The 22394-nt window shown below is 34.2% G+C and overlaps 1 protein-coding gene across 2 annotated transcripts; it reads left to right on the top strand.

The window, feature by feature from the left end:
* The first annotated feature begins 1039 nt into the window (after positions 1-1039).
* Positions 1040-17680, top strand: LOC127714261 (heat shock 70 kDa protein 12A-like). 2 transcript variants are annotated; one of them, XM_052220322.1, is made up of 5 exons: positions 7781-8132; positions 10690-10996; positions 14708-14938; positions 15423-15576; positions 16536-17680. In XM_052220322.1, the coding sequence occupies exons 2-5, from the start codon at positions 10715-10717 to the stop codon at positions 17585-17587; spliced, it is 1719 nt and encodes a 572-aa protein (XP_052076282.1). In that variant the 5' UTR covers positions 7781-8132; positions 10690-10714; the 3' UTR covers positions 17588-17680. The 2 variants fall into 2 exon arrangements, with proteins under 2 accessions (XP_052076283.1, XP_052076282.1); XM_052220323.1 differs by lacking the exons at positions 7781-8132; positions 10690-10996 and adding an exon at positions 1040-1330.
* Positions 17681-22394: the final 4714 nt, after the last annotated feature.

Genomic DNA, 22394 nt, shown 5'->3' with positions numbered 1-22394 from the left:
ATTTATACTTCCTACTTCTATCTTTTGCTTTTGGTTTGGTTGGATAGCCGTCTTGATTACAACAAATTTCACATCTCCAGTATAAATATCAAATATTACTTCCATTCAGATACCCCTTTTCCGCATAGATGATATGAAATCTTATCCTGCAATCCGCTAACTATTGTACAAATAACAGGTACACAAATAAATGTTTGCTTTATTTGTACATGTACAAATAAAGGCCCCTGTTACCCGCTTCCATGTTGAGCAAGCGATAATATGGCTATTTCTTTCTGGGTAACAGTTCATTTTGGGGTCCTCTTTGCGGTCCGCGTTTCTACTATGTCGATTTCTTTGAAAAATCAGAGGAAAGGATTTGGATTTAAACAACTTACGCTCAAGTACCGGGTGTAAATTGCAGGATAAAAACAATACATGTACATTGTCGGAAATATAAAATGTATTTGTACTCGCTACGAAATAGGAGAAAAGCTCGGCTGTTTTTGTCGTTGGGTTGATGTCACAATGACGGGTACCGCATATCTTTAATCTCAAGTCATTAATAAGGTCTTTATAATCCATGAAATAAGTCTGCATTGCAAAAAGAAAAAAGTCGGTGACAACGTGATGAATTAAATTCACTGATTATTATTGTTTACTGGTATACTAATTTTACAAATATAAGAAGATGTGGTATGATTGCCATAAAGACAACAATCCATCAGAGACCAAATGACGAAGAAGAGAGGCGAAAGATCCCAAATTGACATTCAAACTCATAAGTCGAAAATAAGTGGACAACGCCATTGAAAAAAAAAACAACAGTAAAACACAGTATACAAAACACAACATAGAAGTCAAAAGACTGAGCAACAAGAACACCATCAAAAACCGGGTGTGGTATGAACTGCTCCAGAAGGGTAACCAGAACTTGCTTCAAATGTGGCAGTTGTCCTGATGCTCATACATGTAAGGTCAAACCCGATGAAATTAGCAAAATTTTTAACAATAATATAGCAGGATTTTCTAATTTTTCTTTAGGTATGATTATTTCACAAACAGGCTCATGGATGAGACCAGACTTTTTGTTGCTGCTATAGACTTTGGGACAACCTATTCCGGGTTTGCTTTTTCTGCCAGAGGGGACACGACCATTTACACATGCGACTGGAAAAACAACGACTTAACATCGATGAAAACACCGACATCGGTACTACTTGATAATGAACAGAAACTCAAAGCATTTGGGTATGATGCATACAACAAATATATATCAACTATTGTTCCTGACGAAGAAATGGATGAATACTATTATTTCCGGCGGTTTAAGATGACACTTCATAATGAGGTATACATTATACAAATATTCATTGACGTGTAAAATGATTTCTTGGATTAGTCAAGCATTTAAAACGGTCCAGCAAGTTGCATATTTGATAAAATACACGATTTAATTTGTCTCACGCTATTTCCCACAATGCTTTATTCGAAAATATATTTCTTCGAATAATTAAAGAATAAAGCCAAATTAACTTTATCAAAATGATACTTATTTACTATCGGCAAAGAAAAGAAAATTGATAATATAATACCGCTATCTATGTTTGTTATATTTACGGTCTCAAACGGCAACACATATGAATATTCATAGTTATTAACATTTTACCTATTTCATTAAAGTCAAATTAATAAACCAATTGCAAAAACCTTATGAATCTCAATTTTTTTTATTTCTTGATATCACTAGGTGCAGCTTGGCTGACGAAGACCCAGGATGACAAATTGTGAAACAATTTAAAATAGAAAACCAACAGTTTGATTTATGCGGAAAGCTTTTAGTTCACTAAAGTGTGTATTGTCCATTGTAACCGTTTGCTCCTTTATTTGTTCCTCCGTCAATCTGCACTTTGTATCTGCCTCTCCCAAAAATATATTCGGGATGTCAATGTAACTGTATCCCTGTTTTGTTTGGTGACAATTTGCGGTGAAGTTTCTTAAACAAAAATAAAAATGTAATTTTCAACTTTGTGCCGCCAATGCTATAATGTCGACCATACGAACAACTAAAAAATGAAAATAACATCTTATAAATTTTATGAGCCCGAATCACTTTTCTGGATTTATCTCTATGATGAACACTCAAGGCCAATTATTTGAAAGCCGAGGATGTATAAGACCCGAAACATGTGAAGAGCTATATAACCAAAAGAGATCTAAAAATAAGGCCAAAAAAATATATGTCTGTTTACGGGTAACCGACCAACCCTAAGTCATTTTATTTCCGTCGTAAAGTGAAAAATAAACTGAACTCGTGTCAAAAGCGAAGTTAGTGTTGCAAATAATATAAATCAATTGCCTGATACATCCCAATGTTCACAATCGTGAATATGACAGCTGTTTTAAGGAAATTCGCAACTCGTGTGATGAAGTAAACACTTTGCTGCCATTTTTTCCAACCAATTACCAAGGGAAATATCCAATCATTAAAAATACGGGTAAACTCGGCCCATGATCAACTCGGACCACGACAAGACGAAACGGCATGACTCAAAATAATGTCACAAAAAATAAAATGAAAAAATAAAATAAAATGGAAATACCGACCTACCTACCCTATTTTTTTAACGTATGTAACCTTAAACAGACCGGCATATATTTTTTTTTTGCCTAATTGGCAAATTCATCTAAGGTTGACTTTGCCTGAGGGAAATTCTTCATAATTTCATAATTCATAAACGGACATTTTAAGAAATGTATGTTATAAATTATGTCAGTACTTAAGCACCGACAACTGAGATGTTGATACCCTCGGGGACTAACAATCCACCAGCAACGGTATCTAACCAGTGCTATAATGATATTTATTTGTAGATTTATTTTCTTCAACTCATCAATCTCTTAAAACTTTAAAACATTTTGACTTGTTGTTTTAAAGGCGATTTGGTTATCGTTGGTTGATGTCTGACATATTTGTTTCTCGTTTATAGTTGGTACTATGAAACAGGCCGTCTCTGCTTTTTTTTCTTTTGAAATTTTTTCACATTGTGTCATCCGGGGCCCTTTATAGGTTAGTTTACGGTATAGGTTTAATTGTGGGTCTTAATTTGATAGATGCTTTTGTGCTTTTTTTGTAAATAATTGTTTGTTTTGATATTGTAACACAGTGATGACTGCTGTACCCATATTTTGACTATTTTATTTATAATGTCTGTTTTGTTCACGCATCGTTGTAAATATAACGAAATTTGATAAGACTGTCGTACAAGTGAGAGGTTTAGCGCTATAAAACCAGGTTCAATCCACCATTTTCTACATTTGAAAATGCCTGTACCAAGTCAGGAATATGACAGTTGTTGTCCATTCGTTTGATGTGTTTTGTCATTTGATTTTGCCATGTGATTAGGGACTTTCCGATTGAATTTTCCTCGGAGTTCAGTATTTTTGTGATTTTACTTTTTATATATAGTTGAAAACCGTATGGAGATCAGCAATTTCTTGACAACTTTGTCCTTTTTGGTTTTTAGTGGATAGTTGTCTCTTTGAAAGACATACAACATTCCATTTGTATACGCCCATTTACGGGACGTATTATGGTATACCGTTGTCCTTCCGTTCGTCCGTCCGTCTGTTCGTCCGTTTTTCCGTCAGTCCGTCCGTCCGTCCGTCCGTCAGTTTGTACGTCGTCAACACGTCGGACAATTACCAATGTGCATGAAACTTTGGTGAATTGTTTATAGCTATTGACACAAGCTCCCTTTCGACTTTTATATATTTTAGATTTTAGGTTTCCGAGTGGGGTTTTGTTCATTATAAACGGGGGATTTTCCAGTTTTAGGAAAATAACTCAGAAATGCTTTTAGCCGTTTTTATGACACTTTGGTGAATTGTTTATATCTATTGACGTAAATTCTCTTTCGATGTTTATGAATTTTAGATTTTAGGTTTCCGAGTTTCGGGATTTTATTCATAAAAAAGTAGGGATTCTTCCAGTTTTCGGACAATAACTCAAAGGTGCTTCGAGCAGTTTCATGAAACTTTGGTTTCAGATTCCACCACCTTATCTCGTGCAATACGATATTTATCCACTCTCGACAGTTAAATTTAAAATGTTTAAAACGCTCGGCCAGCCTCGCGTTTTCAATTTGAAAATTTAACTGTCGAGAGTGAATAAATATCGTGTGCAGTTGTACTCTATGTAGAATCTATATATATGTACCATAGATTTGACAGTTTCAGTGACATATTTTACAGATTGTCATTATTTTTCGTATTATTTATATCTGTATATAATATAAAATTAAATAGATATGTACTTATTTTCTTATTTTATGAACGTACTCAGCACATTTCCATTTAATATAGTTCACTGAATATCTGAATATACAAATACCATTGAAAGTGTATACTAGTATTCTTATGAAAAGATAAGCGTATATGGATTAGTTACACTTTTTGCTCCTGGTTCGCAATATAAAATTAGATAAAAAAAATAAATAAAAAAAATGAGAAAACCATACCAATGAAGCGATCTAAAAGTCAAAGAAAAACCGACAACTCCCTGGTAAAAGAAAAAGTACGAAGTAAACCTTGAAAGTCCACAAAACATCACACAGAAAACGAAAAGACTAAGCAATGTATGTTGGTCTTAAATAAAACCTGTACGAACTGTGACGCCCGTATATGACACGGAAACCAGGCGTAAAAATTATACTTTATCTGGGCGTCATTGCAGTGTTTAAGGAATGCATGTCCAGGCGTAAACCAGGCGGAAACCAAGCGTAACTGAGGCGGAAACCAGGCGTAAAATTAGGCGTAATATGCAAATGAGTACGCCTGGTCAATAAATAAACCAGGCGTAATATCCTTACATAATACTACACTTATTTCAAATCAGTGTATTACCCTAGCTGTGTACTTTTGTGTATTTAATGCAAACTTCTGTACTGTTGCTTTAATTTCTCATTATTTGACATAAAACTGGAAATATTAACCATTGAAGAAGCTAATATATAAATAAATACATTTTAGACAGACACTGGCTCAAATTAGTTTAAGTTTAAATAAGAATTATGACAATTAATTTTTCTTGAAATAAAACTTCTGCATTTTGATTAACTAAGTTTTTTATAAATTAATGTCCTTTGAAATATAAATGATAATACTGCAATGTAACTTCATGCAAAAGATTTCAATGTTATTATCCAAGGATAAAGGTTTTGGGATTTCAAAATTACTGTTAGAACTTAAAACTTAATAACTTAGGTAATATACTCACATAATTATTATTTACCATGTATTACTTTCCATTTTTTTCACAATTTTTATTAATCAATTTGATTCCATATTTCCAAATTCTTCCAAAAAGCACAAAACAAGCTAATTATCCCTGAATGTATGAAGCTGTATTAAGTCCAACTCTTGCAAACTAAAACCAAAGAGCCAAATTTTGAAAGAAAAATTCCCATGATCCTTTAAACAAAGCATTATGGGTATTATGATTTACCCCATACCAACAGTTTTACGCCCGTAAGAAAATTTACGCCTTGCTTATTTCAATTTACGCCAGGTTTACCACTTTTTTCTACGCCCGTACGGACTACAAATTTACGTTTCCTGCTCCCTTACGCCTGGATCTAGACACGTAACTACCACTTACGCCTGGTTTACGCCTTATTTCCAGGCGTAATACGCCTTATAATTTCATACGGGATAATGCACTTTCCATGGTATTTTGATTCGAGCGTCACAGACTGATGAGTCTTTTGTAGACGAAAGACTCGCCTGGCGTTCAAAATTTTAATCCCGGTATCTATGATAAGTTTATTCAATGGTACTTTGAGGCGCGCCGTATTTTCATTGTATGTTTTGTTATTGTGGAGACCGAAAAATTATTATTCCGGACGAATCTGGGCTTGCCGTTTTAAAAGGAGCTGTGTTATTTTGTCATCAGAAGAAGAAAATAACTAAGAGAATTTTGAAGAAAACGTCTGGAATTCAAAGTTGGCCGGAATGGGATCCGGATATTCACCCGGAAACAAAGACGATTCGAATGGGCGGAACCGATAGATGTAAAGATGTTTTCTTTAAATTTGCATCTATAAACGATAAAGTTGAAGATGGTCATACCTCCTCACAGATATTCCAAGCATTGAATCCGAATGAGAAGACTCTCGAATGTGCGATCTACACTTCGACTGATCCGAATCCAAGATACGTTACCGATCCGACATGTCAGCGTCTGGGTAATTTAATCGTAGATTTACCAAAGCTCAAAGAAGGCGAAACGTTGGAAATTGAGGAAACACTTGTTTTCGGTGGTACTGAATTATTATTCAGGGCTAAAAATTTAAAAACAGGTCGAGTGTTCGAGACACAACTAGACTTTTAATAGCATATTCATTTGTACTTATGTTAACATACGAAGTGATAAGATTAAGGTTGTTTTTCTCTTATGGGTTTCTCTTATTGTCGAAGGCCGTACGTTGACCTATATAGTAAGTTGCTGAAATCCGCTGCATTTGGACTCTGAATGAGTTGTCTCATTGGCAATCATGCCATATCTCCTTATTTTATATTTTTTATATTATAAAATATACCTCCATGCCTTTGTTTTTATTTGTAACATTTGTCGGAATAACTGTGTGCATCCTAATGAAATGCTACATTCGATTTGTTGCTCTTCAATATTTGATCTTGTCAGGTGTATATAAGGTTTCGATCACTTTTGACGAGAAATATATGTTTGAAATGCACTAATAGAAGATAACAAAGCGGTTTTGGGGGGAAGGGGGGGGGGGGGGGTGGGGGCAATGAAAAACCGCCAGCAGAAGAAAGACAAAAAAAAACAAACAATCGTCCACTAAACAGAAAACTAAAAATTGAACAACACGCATCCAAGCAAAACAGGGGATGACCTCAGTTGTTCCGGAAGGTAAGTAGTGTCTGCTCCACTTGAGACACCCATCGTGTTGCTAAAATTAAAAACTACAAATTATTGTCAGTGATATCAGCTATTTTTGTCTTGATATCATTATATGTATATATCATTACTAGAAAAAAGGTTTAAGGAGAAGAGTACGGCCATTTGATATTGGAAAAGGGGGATATAAATGAGACTTAAAAAGGTGAAAATGAATATGCCGTCTGAAAAAAATCCTCCTCCCCTATTTATATGCGTATATAATTATACATATTTACAATATGTTTACGGAATTTTAGGGTAGATTAACGTAGCACCCTCCGAATAATGAATATACTTATTAAAGTTGAGCACTGATGATATCGTGTTTGTGTGTCCCAATAGCTGTAATTTATTTATGAAATATTGTCATTGGAAGCTCGTATTCAGTTCAGCCAGCACTCACATGATGCTTTTATCACCTATTTAAGATTTTTCTCTTGAATGATTTTGGGGATTTACTTTGGAATAACATGGACTTCTAGCTGTTCATTAACACGTACCCAGCTAAATTTCCGCTCAGAATCTTCACCATGTAATCCCATAGTGCACCTCCTATTGTATTTCTTATTCCAAATATTTTTAGGATTTGTTTTACTAAAGCATGGACTTTACAAGGGCCGGAGTATAATTTTGTGTACTTTGTTTGTAGTAGGCCTACTCCTATATTTCACAATATCATACATGAAACTCATTGTTGAATTAATTTCAAAAATAAATTGAATGGTCGGTGCATTAATTATCATTTATCATGATCACTGTGCTTTATAATAAGCTTACAGCACATGCTGGCGAGCTGTCCTCAAAACACGTGGTTTTTTTTAAATAAATTATTATATTGTACTACCGTATGTTCGTTTGAAATAAGAACTAGAAGAATTCGAATATAAAAAGAAATTCCGATGTCGATCTAGGATTTTGATAAGGGGGCCTTCAGGCCCAAAAACTAGGCAACATTTTGAAATGAACAGGTAAAAAGTCCGAATTAACAATTAATGTAGCTCCATAAGCCCCCCTCTAAATCCGCCTCTGAAATTGCACGTAAAACATGTGTAAAATACTACAATTTATTTATACTTCACAAAAATAAACATACAATATCGATTACTTCCCTTTAAATAACAGTTGTAGGCTAATTTACATCCTGATAATCGACGATGAAAGAGAAGAAGAAATTAGACAGATAATTCAGGTACATAATTAATGCAAACCAACTTTTGTTGTCCTTGTTGTTATTATATGTTTATCAATTTAAACATCTTAATTCTGGTACAAACAATTAGACATGTTAAATGAGAAACTATAAACAGAAAGTATAGTAAACAAATACAAGTAACTAAATGCTATACAATGGCCAAATTAGTAGACCGACAACGTTTTATTCCCCAAGAAATCAGTTTTATCCGTAACCAAAACTTTTTGGCACAATGTAAATCCGTGATCAAGTGAAAATGATTGAATTTCATGTTAATCCTACCGAAGGGCATGCAGTAGCCGGTTTAATTTGCCACAAATCCAATTGGTCCTATAGCTACCATGCAATTAACTGAAAACTAATATCTTAATAAAATTTACTAATATATCGTAAGATAGTTTGTCTCTTTGAGTTATATATGTGATAGTAGAAGCACAGGCACTAGACGTTCTGTCAATAGTAATAAACTATGGGCAATGGGAAGAAAATAGTGTCAATGTATATAAAAAAAGAGCTCTTTTTATATACATGAACACTATTTTCTTCCCATTGCCCATATTTAATTACTATTTACAGAACGTCTAGTGCCTGTGGTAGAAAGTTAATCAAAACATCGTTACCTTGGTTATTTAATTATATTGTATTGTCTGGTGGATCGACTTGTATGAGGTCTGGATGGGACTCTTCATTTCTGTAAATTTTCCTTATTCTTTTTTTTTACCATTTTTTTCTGTTTTTTAACTTTTTTACCATTACTCTCTATTCGTTATAACTTAATAACCATTATTCTCTATTCTTTATAATTTTGGTCCATAATGATTTTTCTTTATTCTATATGTTTTACCCATTATTATCTATTCTGTAAACCCCCTCCAGACCCGCTATAATAATATCGGTTTTCTTCAAATTCCTTACACAAATATAATTTATGCATTGCACAAGACGATCCTAGAATGATTGAAGTCTAGTACCATGAGTACTGATGACACATCTGTAGTCACAACTTGTCGGCACTCAAGATTTATAGCTTGGTTTGTGGGTATACAAGACACTTGTCAATTATTGAGGACTGTAGGTTTTGTTACCTAAAACATATGCAGTAGACCTAAACAGTTTCCTCAAGGTTGACGTGAGAATAGAACTATTGTCACTTTGGTTTTCTTCCGACGGGCAATAAATCTCTTTCAAAAGTGGGGAATCTGTTTGGCTGTGTGGGATGTATAAGTACGCAGTCACGTCCGGTCAGAATAGGAACATTTGATCCGATGTCTCGTGCAGAGAGAGTGACACGCTCTCTGCGCGTTAGAAACCCTTACAACAACTCTTTGATGGGTCCGTAGGTGGCATGTTGCAAGGAAAAATTTCTGTTCTTATCCAATATACCCTCATTTTCCAGTGGCAGTCCAAGTTCCCCCGACCTTCATCCGTGATGGCTTCTAGTACAGGACCTACCTATTGTATTTATTGTTATTTTATTCTCGTCCTAAATATGCATGAAATATTTGCCACTGGAAGTTAATCAAATAACAAGTTATCAATATACCTATAGGTGACTTTGTTTTTTGGTGTGGATGGATTGCTGTCTTAAAAAGACCCACATCTTCCTGTATTCTTATCAGATATTAATTTACATTCGGATACCCCTTTTCCAAATAGATAAGCCGACATCATATTTTTTTTTCTGTCGTTGGATTGTTGTCTCGTTGACGTTTACCGCATATCTTTAATAAATTATTTACACCAATAAGATCGAGTCATCTATACTGTCAATATTATTCATGAGATAAGTCCGCTTTCGAAATGTAAACGCTTGTGACAACGTAATGAATTGAATATACTTATTAAGTTGTTTATCCACAAAACACTATACAGTAATATAAAGATTAAGCAACACAAACTCGTAGTCTATGGAAGGGTCAGCTGAGCCTACTCCACGAGTGATTAAGTGACTTGAAGTATATTTTGACTCTTCCTTCAACGGAATTTATAATCATATAAATAGGGAAAAAAACATACTCTTCAACACGCCACAGGACAACAATCATAAGTTGATGCAAAATCATTTTGAAGTGAAACAATGATAGTGATGGTGCCTCGATGCGAAATAGAGAGCTAGTTATAAAAATAAGGAGATGTGGTATGATAGCCAATGAGACAACTATTCACCAAAGTTCTAAGGAAACGGATGTCAGCAATTATAGGCAACCATACGGCCTTCAACAATGAGAAAAACCTATACCGTATATTCAGCTATAAAAGCGACCCCCCCCCCCCCCCCCCCGACATGAGAATTATGAAACAATTCAATTGGACAGTGGTGTAACGGCACAACACAAGAACAAACTGTGCAAAACAATAAACGAAAAACAAATATGAGAAACAGCAAAAAAAAAGAAGACAATTTTGAAAGAATAATTTAATAATGTCTATAATATAAACATAAAAAGATGTGGTATGATTGTCAATAAGACAACTCTCCACCAGAGACCAAATGACGTAGAAGTTAACAAACCCTCTAACAACATAATTGCAGGATTTTTTTATTTTTGTTTAGGTATGATTATTTTACAATCAGGCTCATGGATGAGACCAGACTTTTTGTTGCTGCTATAGACTTTGGGACAACCTATTCTGGATTTGCCTTTTCGGCCAGAGGGGACACGACTATATACACATGCGAATGGAGAAACAACGACTTAACATCGATGAAAACACCGACATCAGTACTACTTGATAATGAACAGAAACTAAAAGCATTTGGGTATGATGCAGACAACAAATATATAACATCTATTGTTCCTGACGAAGAAATGGATGAATACTATTATTTCCGGCGGTTTAAGATGACACTTCATAACGAGGTAAACATTCCTTTTTTCAAATAACAATATGTATACACGATTGAATTTTCCCATGCGATTTCCCAAAATACATTTTTTAGCTCACCTGGCCCAAAGGGCCAAGTGAGCTTTTCTCATCACCTGGCGTCCGTCGTCCATCGTCCGTCGTCGTCCGTCGTCGTCGTCCGTCGTCGTTAACTTTTACAAAAATCTTCTCCTCTGAAACCACTGGTACAAATTTTACCAAACTTGGCCACAATCATCATTGGGGTATCTATTTTAAAAAATGTGTCCGGTGACCCAGCCAATCAACCAAGATGGCCGCCATGGCTAAAAATAGAACATAGGGGTAAAATGTAGATTTTGGCTTATATCTCTGAAACCAAAGCATTTAGAGCAAATCTGACACGAGGTAAAATTGTTTTTCAGGTCAAGATCTATCTGCCCTAAAATTCTCAGATGAATCGGACAACCCGTTGTTGGGTTGCTGCCCCTGAATTGGTAATTTTAAGAAAATTTTGCAGTTTTTGGTTATTATCTTGAATATTATTATAGATAGAGATAAACTGTAAACACCAATAATGTTTTTTTCGTAAATTTTTGTAATCTTTTACAAAAATCTTCTCCTCTGAAACTACATAGACAAATTTAACCAAACTTGTCCACAATCATCATTAGGGTATGTAGTTTAAAAAATGTGTCCGATGACCCCGCCCGCGAACCATGATGGCCGACATGGCTAAAAATAGTACATAGGGTAAAATGCAGTTTTGGGCTCATATCTCTGCATTTAAAGCATTTAGAGCAAATCTGACGAGAATAAAATTGTTCATTAGGTCAAGATCTATCTGCCCTGAAATTTTCAGACCAATCAGGCAACCCGTTGTTGGGTTGCTGCCCCTGAATTGGTGATTCTAAGAAAATTTGCAGCTTTTGGTTATTATCTTGAATATTATTATAGATAGATAGATGTACAGCAAACTTTAAGTAAGACCTACAAATAAGTCAAATGATCAAAATGGTCAATTGACCCTTTAAGGAGTTATTGCCCTTTATAGTCATTTTTTAACAATTTTCATAAATTTCGTAAATTTTTGTTATATTTTTCCACTGTAAATACTGGGCCAAGTTCATTATAGATAGAGATAATTGTAAGCAGCAAGAATGTTCAGTAAAGTAAGATCTACGAACACATCACCATCACCAAAACACAATTTTGTCATGAATCCATCTGTGTCCTTTGTTTTAGAGCATATAGACCAAGGTGAGCGACACAGGCTCTTTAGAGCCTCTAGTTTCGAAATTCTTCAAATAATTAAATAATTAAGAGAATATAACAAATTTAAGTCGAAATGATATATATCGGACCGTATGATCTATAAAAAAATTCATTGAAATTACATCTATCAGAAATTACATTAGTTGCATACAAGGAAATAAAGTTTACCAATGTATCATTCTAATAAGTCACGTGAATAAATCTACCTTGATTATTTTTATGCCCCATTTATGGGCGTTATGTTTTCTTGTATGTGCGTCCGTTCGTTCGTCCGTCTGTCCCGTTTCTGGTTAAAGTTTTTGGTTAAAGTTTTCTTGTCAAGGTAGTTTTTGATGAAGTTGAAGTCCTATCAACTTGACACTTAGTACACATGTTCCTTATGATATGATCTTTCTAATTTTAATGTCAAATTTGACCACAATTTCACGGTCCACTGAACATAGAAAGTGATAGTGCGATTTGAGCATCCGTGTACTATAAACACATTCTTGTTATAAATACATTTTATTTTATCTTTATAATAATTGCTAGCTAGCACGTCTGCCATCTGTACGATTACTATAATAAATATCACCTTCATACAAATTCTTTACATTTTCAATAAAATCATCATTCCAAAATTTTTCTTGCATTAATACAACACCAAATTTTCTGTCTTGTACAATCAATGACAATACTAACAAATCTTTGTAAATTTACAACATTTCCCAGTGTCAAAAGGCAACATATACGAATATTCATGGCAATTAACATTGTTCCCATTTCAGTAAGTTAAATTATTACATCAATTGCAAAAACCTTATATGAATCTCAATATTTTGAATTTTTTTTATGCCACTAGGTACTGGTGTAGCTTAGCTCACAAAGGCCTAAGGTGACAAATTGTGAAACAATTCAAAATAGAAAATCAACGGTCTGATTTAGGCTGAAAGCATTTAGTTCACTAAAGCGTATATTGGCCATTGTAACCGTTTGCTCCTTTATTTTTTCTTCCGTCATCTGCACTTTGTATCTGTCTCTCCCAAAAATATATTCAGGATTTCAATGTAATTTTCAGAGGTTTTATTCCAGTTTGGCTTGGTGATAATTTTCGGTGAAGTTTCTTTAACCAAACCGAAAATGTTATTTTTATTATTATGAACACTCAAGAGCAATTATTTGAAAGCCGAGGATGTATAAGACGCGAAACATGTGAAGAGCTACACTCACGTTTGTATATGAATAATTGGCAAATTCATTTAAGGTTGACTTTGCTTAAGGAAGTTTCTTAACAATTTCATAACTCATAAACGGACAATTTAAAAAGGTTTCTTATAAATCATGTCAGTTCGGAAGCACAAACGCCTGAGCTGTTGATACTCTCGGTGAATAACAATCAAACAAGAACGGTATCTAACCAGTGCTATAATGAGGTTTATTTGTTTTACTTCAACTCACCAAGTTCTTAAATTTTTAAAAAGTAAAATAACAAAAATACCGAACTCCGAGTAAATTCAAAACGGAAAATCCGTAATTAAATGGCAGAGTCAAAAGCTCAAACACATCAGACGAAAGGATAACAACTGTCATATTCCTAACTTGGTACAGGCATTTTTTTTAATAATTATGTAGAAAATGGTGGAAAGCAATGTAAAACACTTGTTGTTTTATAGGTGATTTGTTTATCGTTGGTTGATGTCTGACATATTTATTTGTTTTTCGTTTATATTTGGTACTATAAAACAGACCGTTTGTGTTTATTTTTCTTTTGATTTTTTTTCACATTGCGTTTTCCGGGGCCGTTACAGCTTAGTTTACAGTATAAGTTTATAGCTGAAAGCCGTATGGAGAACTGCAATTTCTTGACAACGTTGTCCTTTTTGGTTTTTAGTGGATAGTTGTCTCATTGAAAGACACATTCCAAATGTATGTACGCACATTTACAAGACGTATTACGGTATAACGTTGTCCGTCCGTCCATCCGTTCGTCTATTAGTCCGTCCGTCTGTTGTCAGCACGTCGGACAGTAAAAAAATTGTATGAAACTTTATTGGATTGTAAATGGCGATAGAAGCAAGTTCTCGTTCGATTTTTATAAATTTTTGATTTTAGGTTTCCGAGTTTCGGGATAATTTTATCCATTAAAAAAGTAGGGATTCTTCGTTCTTTGAGCATTTTTCATTAAACTTTGGTGAATGCATTTTGTCTATTTATATAACCTAGTATCTTTATAAAAAAAAGAAGACGTGGTATGATTGCTAACGAGACATCTCTCCAAAAGAGACCAAATGAAACAGAAACACAACTATAGGTTACCGTTAGTTTGTTTTAATAAATTTCTGTTATGAAATTGGGGAGTTATGGAACTTTATTCTTTCAAAAAGCGACGGGCGTATCATGCGCTCATTCTTTATTTTTAGTTGTTTTCTATAAATTGTTTTCATTAATCCGTTACATTCTTATTTTTTTTCCAGAGAATTACACTTGATACTATGTTAACAGAAGAGCGTGGTAAGCAGATGAAAGCTCTTGAGATATTTTGTATTGCTATAAAATACCTTAAAGAACAGATGATCAAGAAGCTAAACAGTAAATTCCTGACAATGAAAGTAGATATCAAAGATGAAGATATTCAATATGTGTTGACTGTACCTGCGATATGGGCAGATCAGTCCAAATTATTCATGAGAAAAGCTGCAGAGAAGGTAATTTGCATTATGATTAATCTATATGATGGATAATCTTTTTCTCTTTTGAAATGTTTGCTTATCACATTCTCAACCTTTTTTTTTCTTGTGCTTTTCCTAAAAAAGTGAGAGGTTTAGCTAACTTTAAAACTAGATTTAATCCACCATTTTCTACATAGGAAAATGTCTGAACCAAGTCAGGAATATGGCAGTTGTTATCCATTCGTTTGATGCGTTTGAGCTATAACAGTTAACTTTTTTTTCTAAAAATAAGTCTCAATACTTTAAGTACCGCCATAGTCTTTAATTTAGAAAATGCTTATAATTCACACTATATTTTTCACGAGCATGATGAATTATACATTTATCTATAATGAAGAACACTTTATCTCCCTGGAATTTCAGCACCAAATGTAAATAGAATTTCCATTATACATGCTGGATAAAAAGATCATTCGTTTGAACAATGACCATACCGTTTACATATAAATTTTGTTTTTAGGCAGACATAGATAAGGACCAATTGAAATTGGCATTGGAACCGGAAGTAGCTTCTATATATTGCCAGGAACTTAGACTAGACGTTGAGAAAGAAGCCAACAGATTCCTGCAGACGATCAAACCTGGAATGAAGTTTATGGTCATAGATTTAGGAGGTATTATTTTGCTGTACATTTGTAATGCCGTTTAATTATTCATACCTAAGACAGGGTTTGATTATGTGCCCTTTTTAACAATGCCATGCATTTGCCAAACTGAGATTCTAACTACCTATAATAAGGCAAAGTTTAATAAGCGTGGTTCAGTATTCAATCAATCCGGATTTCAAAGTTTTAGCATTGAGAGTTCCTGTTGAAGGTAAATCCAGGAAAGCGCTATTGACGTATAAAATTAACAAAGTCTTAATTTCTTGTTTTTAAGTTCATTTTTGTTTTGTATTAAGATGAGTATAATATAATAGGCCAATAAAACGATAAGTCGAAACATAAGCGTTATAATTGTCAAATGCCAAGCAATGCACATGACAAAAAAAATACAGAGTACACTAACCGGTTGAAGTTTATCACTTAAAGAGTGTCGAAAGTTGTATTTGCATATGGTATTAGGTAATATACTTTCAATGGTACTTTTAAACGAAATGCATACCATGTTGCCCATTAAATTTTATGGACGCCTTCACGAGTTGGTTCCACAGATGATGGCGGATATGCTCCTAATGTCGTTACTACAATCCCGTTCTCTTTTCACGAATGTAACCTACTGAATTAGACTTATAACCGGGTTGGTACTAACATGGGCAACACGACGAGTACACTGAATATTCAAATACCATAAAAAGTGTATACTAGTATTCTTATAAAAATATAAGCGTATATGGGTTAGTTACATGTTTGCCATTGGTTTGTAATGTAAATTTAAACGAAAAAAAAAAATGAGAAAAACATACCAATGAAGAAATCTAAAAGTCAATCTGAAAGAAAAACCGACAAATCCCTGGCAAAAAAAGGTACACAAAACATTACGTAGAAAACGAAAAGATTAAGCAATGTATGTTAGTCTAAAATGAATCATACTCTGCACATTATATTTTTATTCTATTTTATAAATGTTTTAGGTGGTACAGCGGATATCACGTTACACCAACAACAACATGATGAAACACTAGAAGAAGTTGTTCCGCCTAGTGGTGGTCCTTGGGGAGGGACCTCGGTAGATAACGCCTATATAGAATTTTTAAAGGAGGTTTTTGGCGCGGAAGTTGTTGAAGGGTTGAGAAAAGAAGATTTAGAAGACTATTTTCATCTGTTGCATGAATTTGAAATAAAAAAGCGATCAATAACAACAAAATCAGCAACAAACATTGTTATAACAATGCCTGTTGGCTTAATGGATCTTGTTAAAAAACACAAAGGGAACATGAATAATCAAATCAAAAGGACAAAATATAAAGACACGGTCTCGGTTGAAGGACAAAAAATACACATTAAACCCAACACTTTCAGAAACCTCTTCAAAGAGACAATAGATGAGTTATTAAATCATCTCCACGAACTCTTTGCAGATCCGCTCCTATCAAATCTAAAAAATGTTGTTATGGTCGGTGGTTTTTCAGAATGCGAACTGGTGCAGATGGCTGTTAGAAATAAGTTTGGAGAAAATAGAAAAATTATAATTCCAGATGAATCAGGACTTGCCGTTTTAAAAGGAGCCGTCTTATTTGGTCGACAGAAAAAGAAAATAACTAAAAGAATTTTGAAGAAAACTTATGGGATTCAAAGCTGGCCTGAATGGGATCCAGATATTCATCCGGAAACAAAGAAGATCCGAATGGGCGGAACCGATCGGTGTAAAGATGTTTTCTTCAAATTTGCATCTATTCGCGATAAAGTTGAAGAAGGCCACACCTCCTCACAGATATTCCAAGCATTAAATCCGAATGAGAAGACTCTCGAATGTGCGATCTACACTTCGACTGATCCGAATCCAAGATACGTTACCGATCCGACATGTCAACGTCTTGGTAATTTAATCGTAGATTTGCCAAAGCTCAAAGAAGGCGAAACTTTGGAAATTGAAGAAACACTTGTTTTCGGTGGTACTGAATTATTATTCAGGGCTAAAAATTTAAAAACCGGTCGAGTGTTCGAGACACAACTAGACTTTTAATGGCATATTCATTTGTACTAATGTTAACATACGAAGTGATATATGATTGAATTTTTTTCTGCTTGAAATTTTTATAAATACTTTATCGTAGTGGTTTTTCGTTTGTATTTATTTGTATCATTTGTCCGATTTGCAGTTTGTATCATAATAAGCAAAAACAAGAATTTGTCCATAGTACACGGATGCCCCATCCGCACTATCATTTTCTATGTTCAGTGGAAATTAAAAAGATCATATCATAGGGAACATGTCTACTAAGTTTCAAGTTGATTGGACTTCAACTTCATCAAAAACTACCTCGACCAAAAACTTTAACCTGAAAACTTTAACCTGAAGCGGGACAGACGGACGGACAAACGAACGGACGGACGAACGAACGCACAAACCAGAAAACACAATGCCCATAAAAATGGGGCATAATTTCCTGCTTTTACATATTTGATCTTCAAATATTTAGAGAACATGGTTTCGAGCATGAACAGACGAAATATTTTAGTTTAATTAATGCAGGGGACGGGGTGGGGGAGGTTTAATAAAACAAAAGTCGAAGAAAGACTGACAACACTACTGTCAAGAGAGAAAGACCAAAACATACATAAAGCAGAAAACTAAAGATTGAGCAACCTGCACTACAAAAAACGGGAAGAACTACAGATACTCCGAAAGCAAATCAGTTCCTGTTTTGATTGAGACACGTATCGTGTCACTGATATTCTAAAATTGATAGGTTATTGTCAGTTATATAAGTCTTGAAAGTTCGTATATATAACTAGCAGAAAAATGATAAAACGGGAAGTTCATGTAGGTCTCATTGAAATATACCACACTGTCAGATAATTCGAATAATTCAGCGTCATCTATAGCTATCAACGATCATTTCTCCTAATCTAAATAGAGTGATTGTAGTGCGCGGAAAATGGCGACTGGATTATTCGGGTTAACTTACAGTATAAGAAATAGGAAAACAAGATATTTGGTATGCATTGTGAGATGATGGCGGTGATGATTAACTGATGTTTAAACTCAACTCAAGCGGCAAAGTTGAAGCATGATCAGCACGAGAAGATATTGATGTTATATGAAAATAAACACTGTTTTGAACTAGACCGAAACACCGAGCTGTATTTAAAAAAAAATGAAAGACATATTCGGTCTCGGACTTTCTTTAGTTTAATTGCACTGTGCGTATTGCTGAGTGTGTGTGTTTTAATTAAATTCTACATTGACCAGATGTTTATGGGGATGGTTGAGATCTCACAAAATATGTTTAACACCGCCGTATTTTTGAGCCTATCATTAGTCAGCAGCCTCTGACCTTTGTTAGTCACTAAGTGGTGAAGTTAAAATCATCCATTCGTTAAATTTGACGGACGTTATCACGAGTTGGTTGACCGTTATGGGATATCCGTTTCACAGATGATAGCAGATAAGCTCCTAATGTCGTTATTACAATCCCGTCCCCTTTTCACCAATGTGATCTAGTTAGACTTATTACCGGGTTTGTCACTAACTTGAGCAACATGACGAGTACGCTGAATACTAGTATACAAATACCATAAAAAGTGTATACTAGTATTCTTATACAAGATAATCGTATATGGATTAGTTGCACTGCTCGCCGTTTGTTTGCAATATGAAATTAAAGGAAAAAAAGTCAGGAGCCTCTGGAATTTTTTTCTCGTATAGGCATTAGTTCATTTTTATGTTTCGGACTTAGAGTGACGTCCAATTTCACTAAACTAGTATATAGTTTTGTTAAGTGGCAAGCTGAAGTCCGCCTCCAAGTGCGCGATATTGAAGACCCATTGGTGGCCTTTGGGCTTTTTTCTGCTCTTTGGTCACGTTGTTGTCACTTTGGCACATTCCCCATTTCCATTCTCCATGTTATTGTTCACAAATTAAAAGTCTGTATTAAGACATTTCACTCTTCAAGGACAAATACTTCTGACTTTGAGCTGAACAACCTTTGCTCTTACACAATAAAAGCCACAACATACTTAGAATTTGGATTGAACTGGCCCTGGTTCGAACCCACGACCTCCTGCACTTGAGGCGATCACGCTAACACGAGACCATGAGACAACAACCAGCTACACAACATATTGAGGTAACAGCGAACCAGTTTCAGTACAAACACAAGTCATGATTGTACTCTAGAAAAAAAATGGACGTGTACACATAAGAGAAAACGGATTATGCTGGGCTTAGCCATGCAATGTTTATAATTTTGATTAATTTCAAAACAATGTAAAACTTAAAATAAAAATACAGCTGTGCAGACAAAATGAATTGTTTCTATAGATTCCTCTTAACCTTTGACATATTTTTCTACAATTGTTGCAGGATTATTTATCATCAAAAACCATTAACATTATTTTAACTGTGTAATTTACTGATTTTTGTGTCAACATAATTATGTATCAGTACATTAATGTATGTGCAAAATTAGTACCATTATGAGATCTCAATTATATTATGAATATTCAGAGAGAATTCAATCAATAGACAGTCTAACTTTAATTTTCTACAAGAGAAGTCATGAAGCATATTATAACAAATACTTTTGAGTTTTGGATAATTATATAAGTACATGTATCACAAAAATAATTAAGATAGTATTTCCGAACAAAAAGTAACGTAAGTTTTTCTATTTCTACATTCGATTAGCGCATGCATATATTGCTAATAGTTGTTTTAGATTCTTTTAATGAGTTTGAGCTTTTGATTTAGTCATTTTATTATGGATTTTCTGTTTTGGATTTTGCTCGGAGTTCGTTATTTTACTTTTTACAAAGAGTGACAACATGAAAAATACCATTAGAAGAGCTGGAAGTGTTTACACGTGTTACACGTGTAAAAAGTGTCCGTTTGGTTTTGCTTAATTTTTCAGGGTGGTATTTTGTATGCGTTGTTGTGCGTTTCTAAATTAATGCTTACACTTCTGGTAGAAGTCATGTGTAAACATTTTTTGTTAGGAGTACTTTTGTTGAAACATGTGGTGCTGTGACTTATCAAAGTTATTATTATCGCTCGAAGTTTTATTCATTACCCCGCTCAAAACTTCATTAACTGTACAACTTAAGTTTAGAAACCCTGATTCAAACCAATACACACTTACATCTATATCATTTTGAATATTGAACGTCACAGACTTTTTAAACAAGTTCGCATTGGAAAACATGAGAAAAAGAAAAATATCCTTTAATGTTTAATTACAAACACGTGTTGCAGGATCTTAATATAGACGACTTCAAGTCTAAATCTCCTGATTGAACTTGTGCTAGTTCCATATTCATATATATTTCGGCTGGATACGTTATTACAGGTGACCTCAACTTTGTTAATAACACTTCCCTGCGAAATATGTTATATGAAATATCTTGAGCCTAAATCCATCAATTGGAAACACAACTTCAAAATACTGATCGATTCATTCGAGGATTATGCCAAGCAATGTGTTAAACGCAAAAAAGAAGACGTAGATACATTTCCGAATGGATTTAGGCTGTGAGGTCGTTGATACAATGTAAGAATTGAACAAAGTAAACGGGTCTATACCTATATGTTGCAAAAATGAACAAGGTATTGACAATTCACTTGAAAACTCAACATATTCCCTACAACAGAACTGGATCTTCCATCACTGTATTGGATACGTTAACTACTTAAGTGACCTTACAATAACAGTTTATTGCTTGGTCTCCTATATGCTCCAAGAAACCTCTTTCTAAATTAATAACATCATTTTTATGAGCAATCAAAGCCGGGCTTCAAATTTATCTAATGGTGGCGTGAATCAGATGTGGATACTAAAAAATTCCAAAGATCTTTAAACTAAGTATATACAATCTAAGACACTTTCATCTTGCAATAGTATTAAAGCATTTGATTTAAAGACAAATTGAAAGAATTAGTATTGCTTTGTTTCATAAAATGGCCAGCTAAGATACAAGTATCTTGTCATAGGGAGATACACATTCTACTTTGTAAAAAATAACTCTGACTCTAACAAAAAGTTCTGTACAACTTGAAATTATCAAAATGTTTGATTTCTTGATTGACAACATATGTGTTATGTTTGGAGGACGTGTTTTTCAACGAATAATCGTCATTCCTATGGGAAATAACTAGGCTCCTCTTCTTGTCAACCTCTTCCTTTATTCTTATGAGGCTGACGTCATACAAAATTGTCTTTGGAAGAAGGAAAAGTAGTTGGCAGTATCCTTTACTTTCCGCTATATGGATGATTTTCTGTCACTAAATAAGTTGATGACTATGTTGAACGCATCTATCCAATCGAACTAAAAGTTATAGGATACAACAGATACATTAAAGTCTGCATCTAATTTTGCCTTACATCTAGACATCTGTCGTAAAAAATGATAAGCCAGTTTTTTTTTTTTCAATTGGCAGAAATGAAACAACCACTATTCCCCAATATGCGATATCTTCGTTAAACTTGCTCATTGTTATTCTGCGGTTTTCATGTTGTAATGGACTTTTATATTATTTATTATGCATTTTGATGTACCGAGTGTTCGTCCGTTTGTTTGTACGGTATTTCTTTCACGTAGTGTTGTCATTTTAGCGATATTTTTTTAACATTGCCGTATAAGCGGCTGGTTTGGCTAGCCATAAAACCACATTCAAACCTCCGTTTTTCTTAACACGGCCAGTACCAAGTCAGGAATATGGCAGTTGTTATCAAATTGTCCAAGTATGTTGGCGTTTGTTTTGGTTGCACTTCAGTGTTTCTGTTGTTCTGTTGTTTTTTTATAAACCGGATTTGTTTTCTCTTAATCGATTG

The sequence above is a fragment of the Mytilus californianus genome, unplaced genomic scaffold, assembly GCF_021869535.1.
Source record: "Mytilus californianus isolate M0D057914Y unplaced genomic scaffold, xbMytCali1.0.p SCAF_9, whole genome shotgun sequence".
Classification (NCBI taxonomy): domain Eukaryota; kingdom Metazoa; phylum Mollusca; class Bivalvia; order Mytilida; family Mytilidae; genus Mytilus; species Mytilus californianus.
This window is presented reverse-complemented; position numbering and strand designations above follow the sequence as displayed.

Bases quoted from the DNA above. Each gene is read 5' to 3' on its own strand.
- LOC127714261 (XM_052220323.1), top strand. From the start codon at position 1,049: ATGGATGAGACCAGACTTTTTGTTGCTGCTATAGACTTTGGGACAACC. The intron at 1,331-14,707 runs GTATACATTATA...TTTTTTTTCCAG, and splicing joins AGATGACACTTCATAATGAG to AGAATTACACTTGATACTAT. The intron at 15,577-16,535 runs GTATTATTTTGC...TAAATGTTTTAG, and splicing joins TATGGTCATAGATTTAGGAG to GTGGTACAGCGGATATCACG.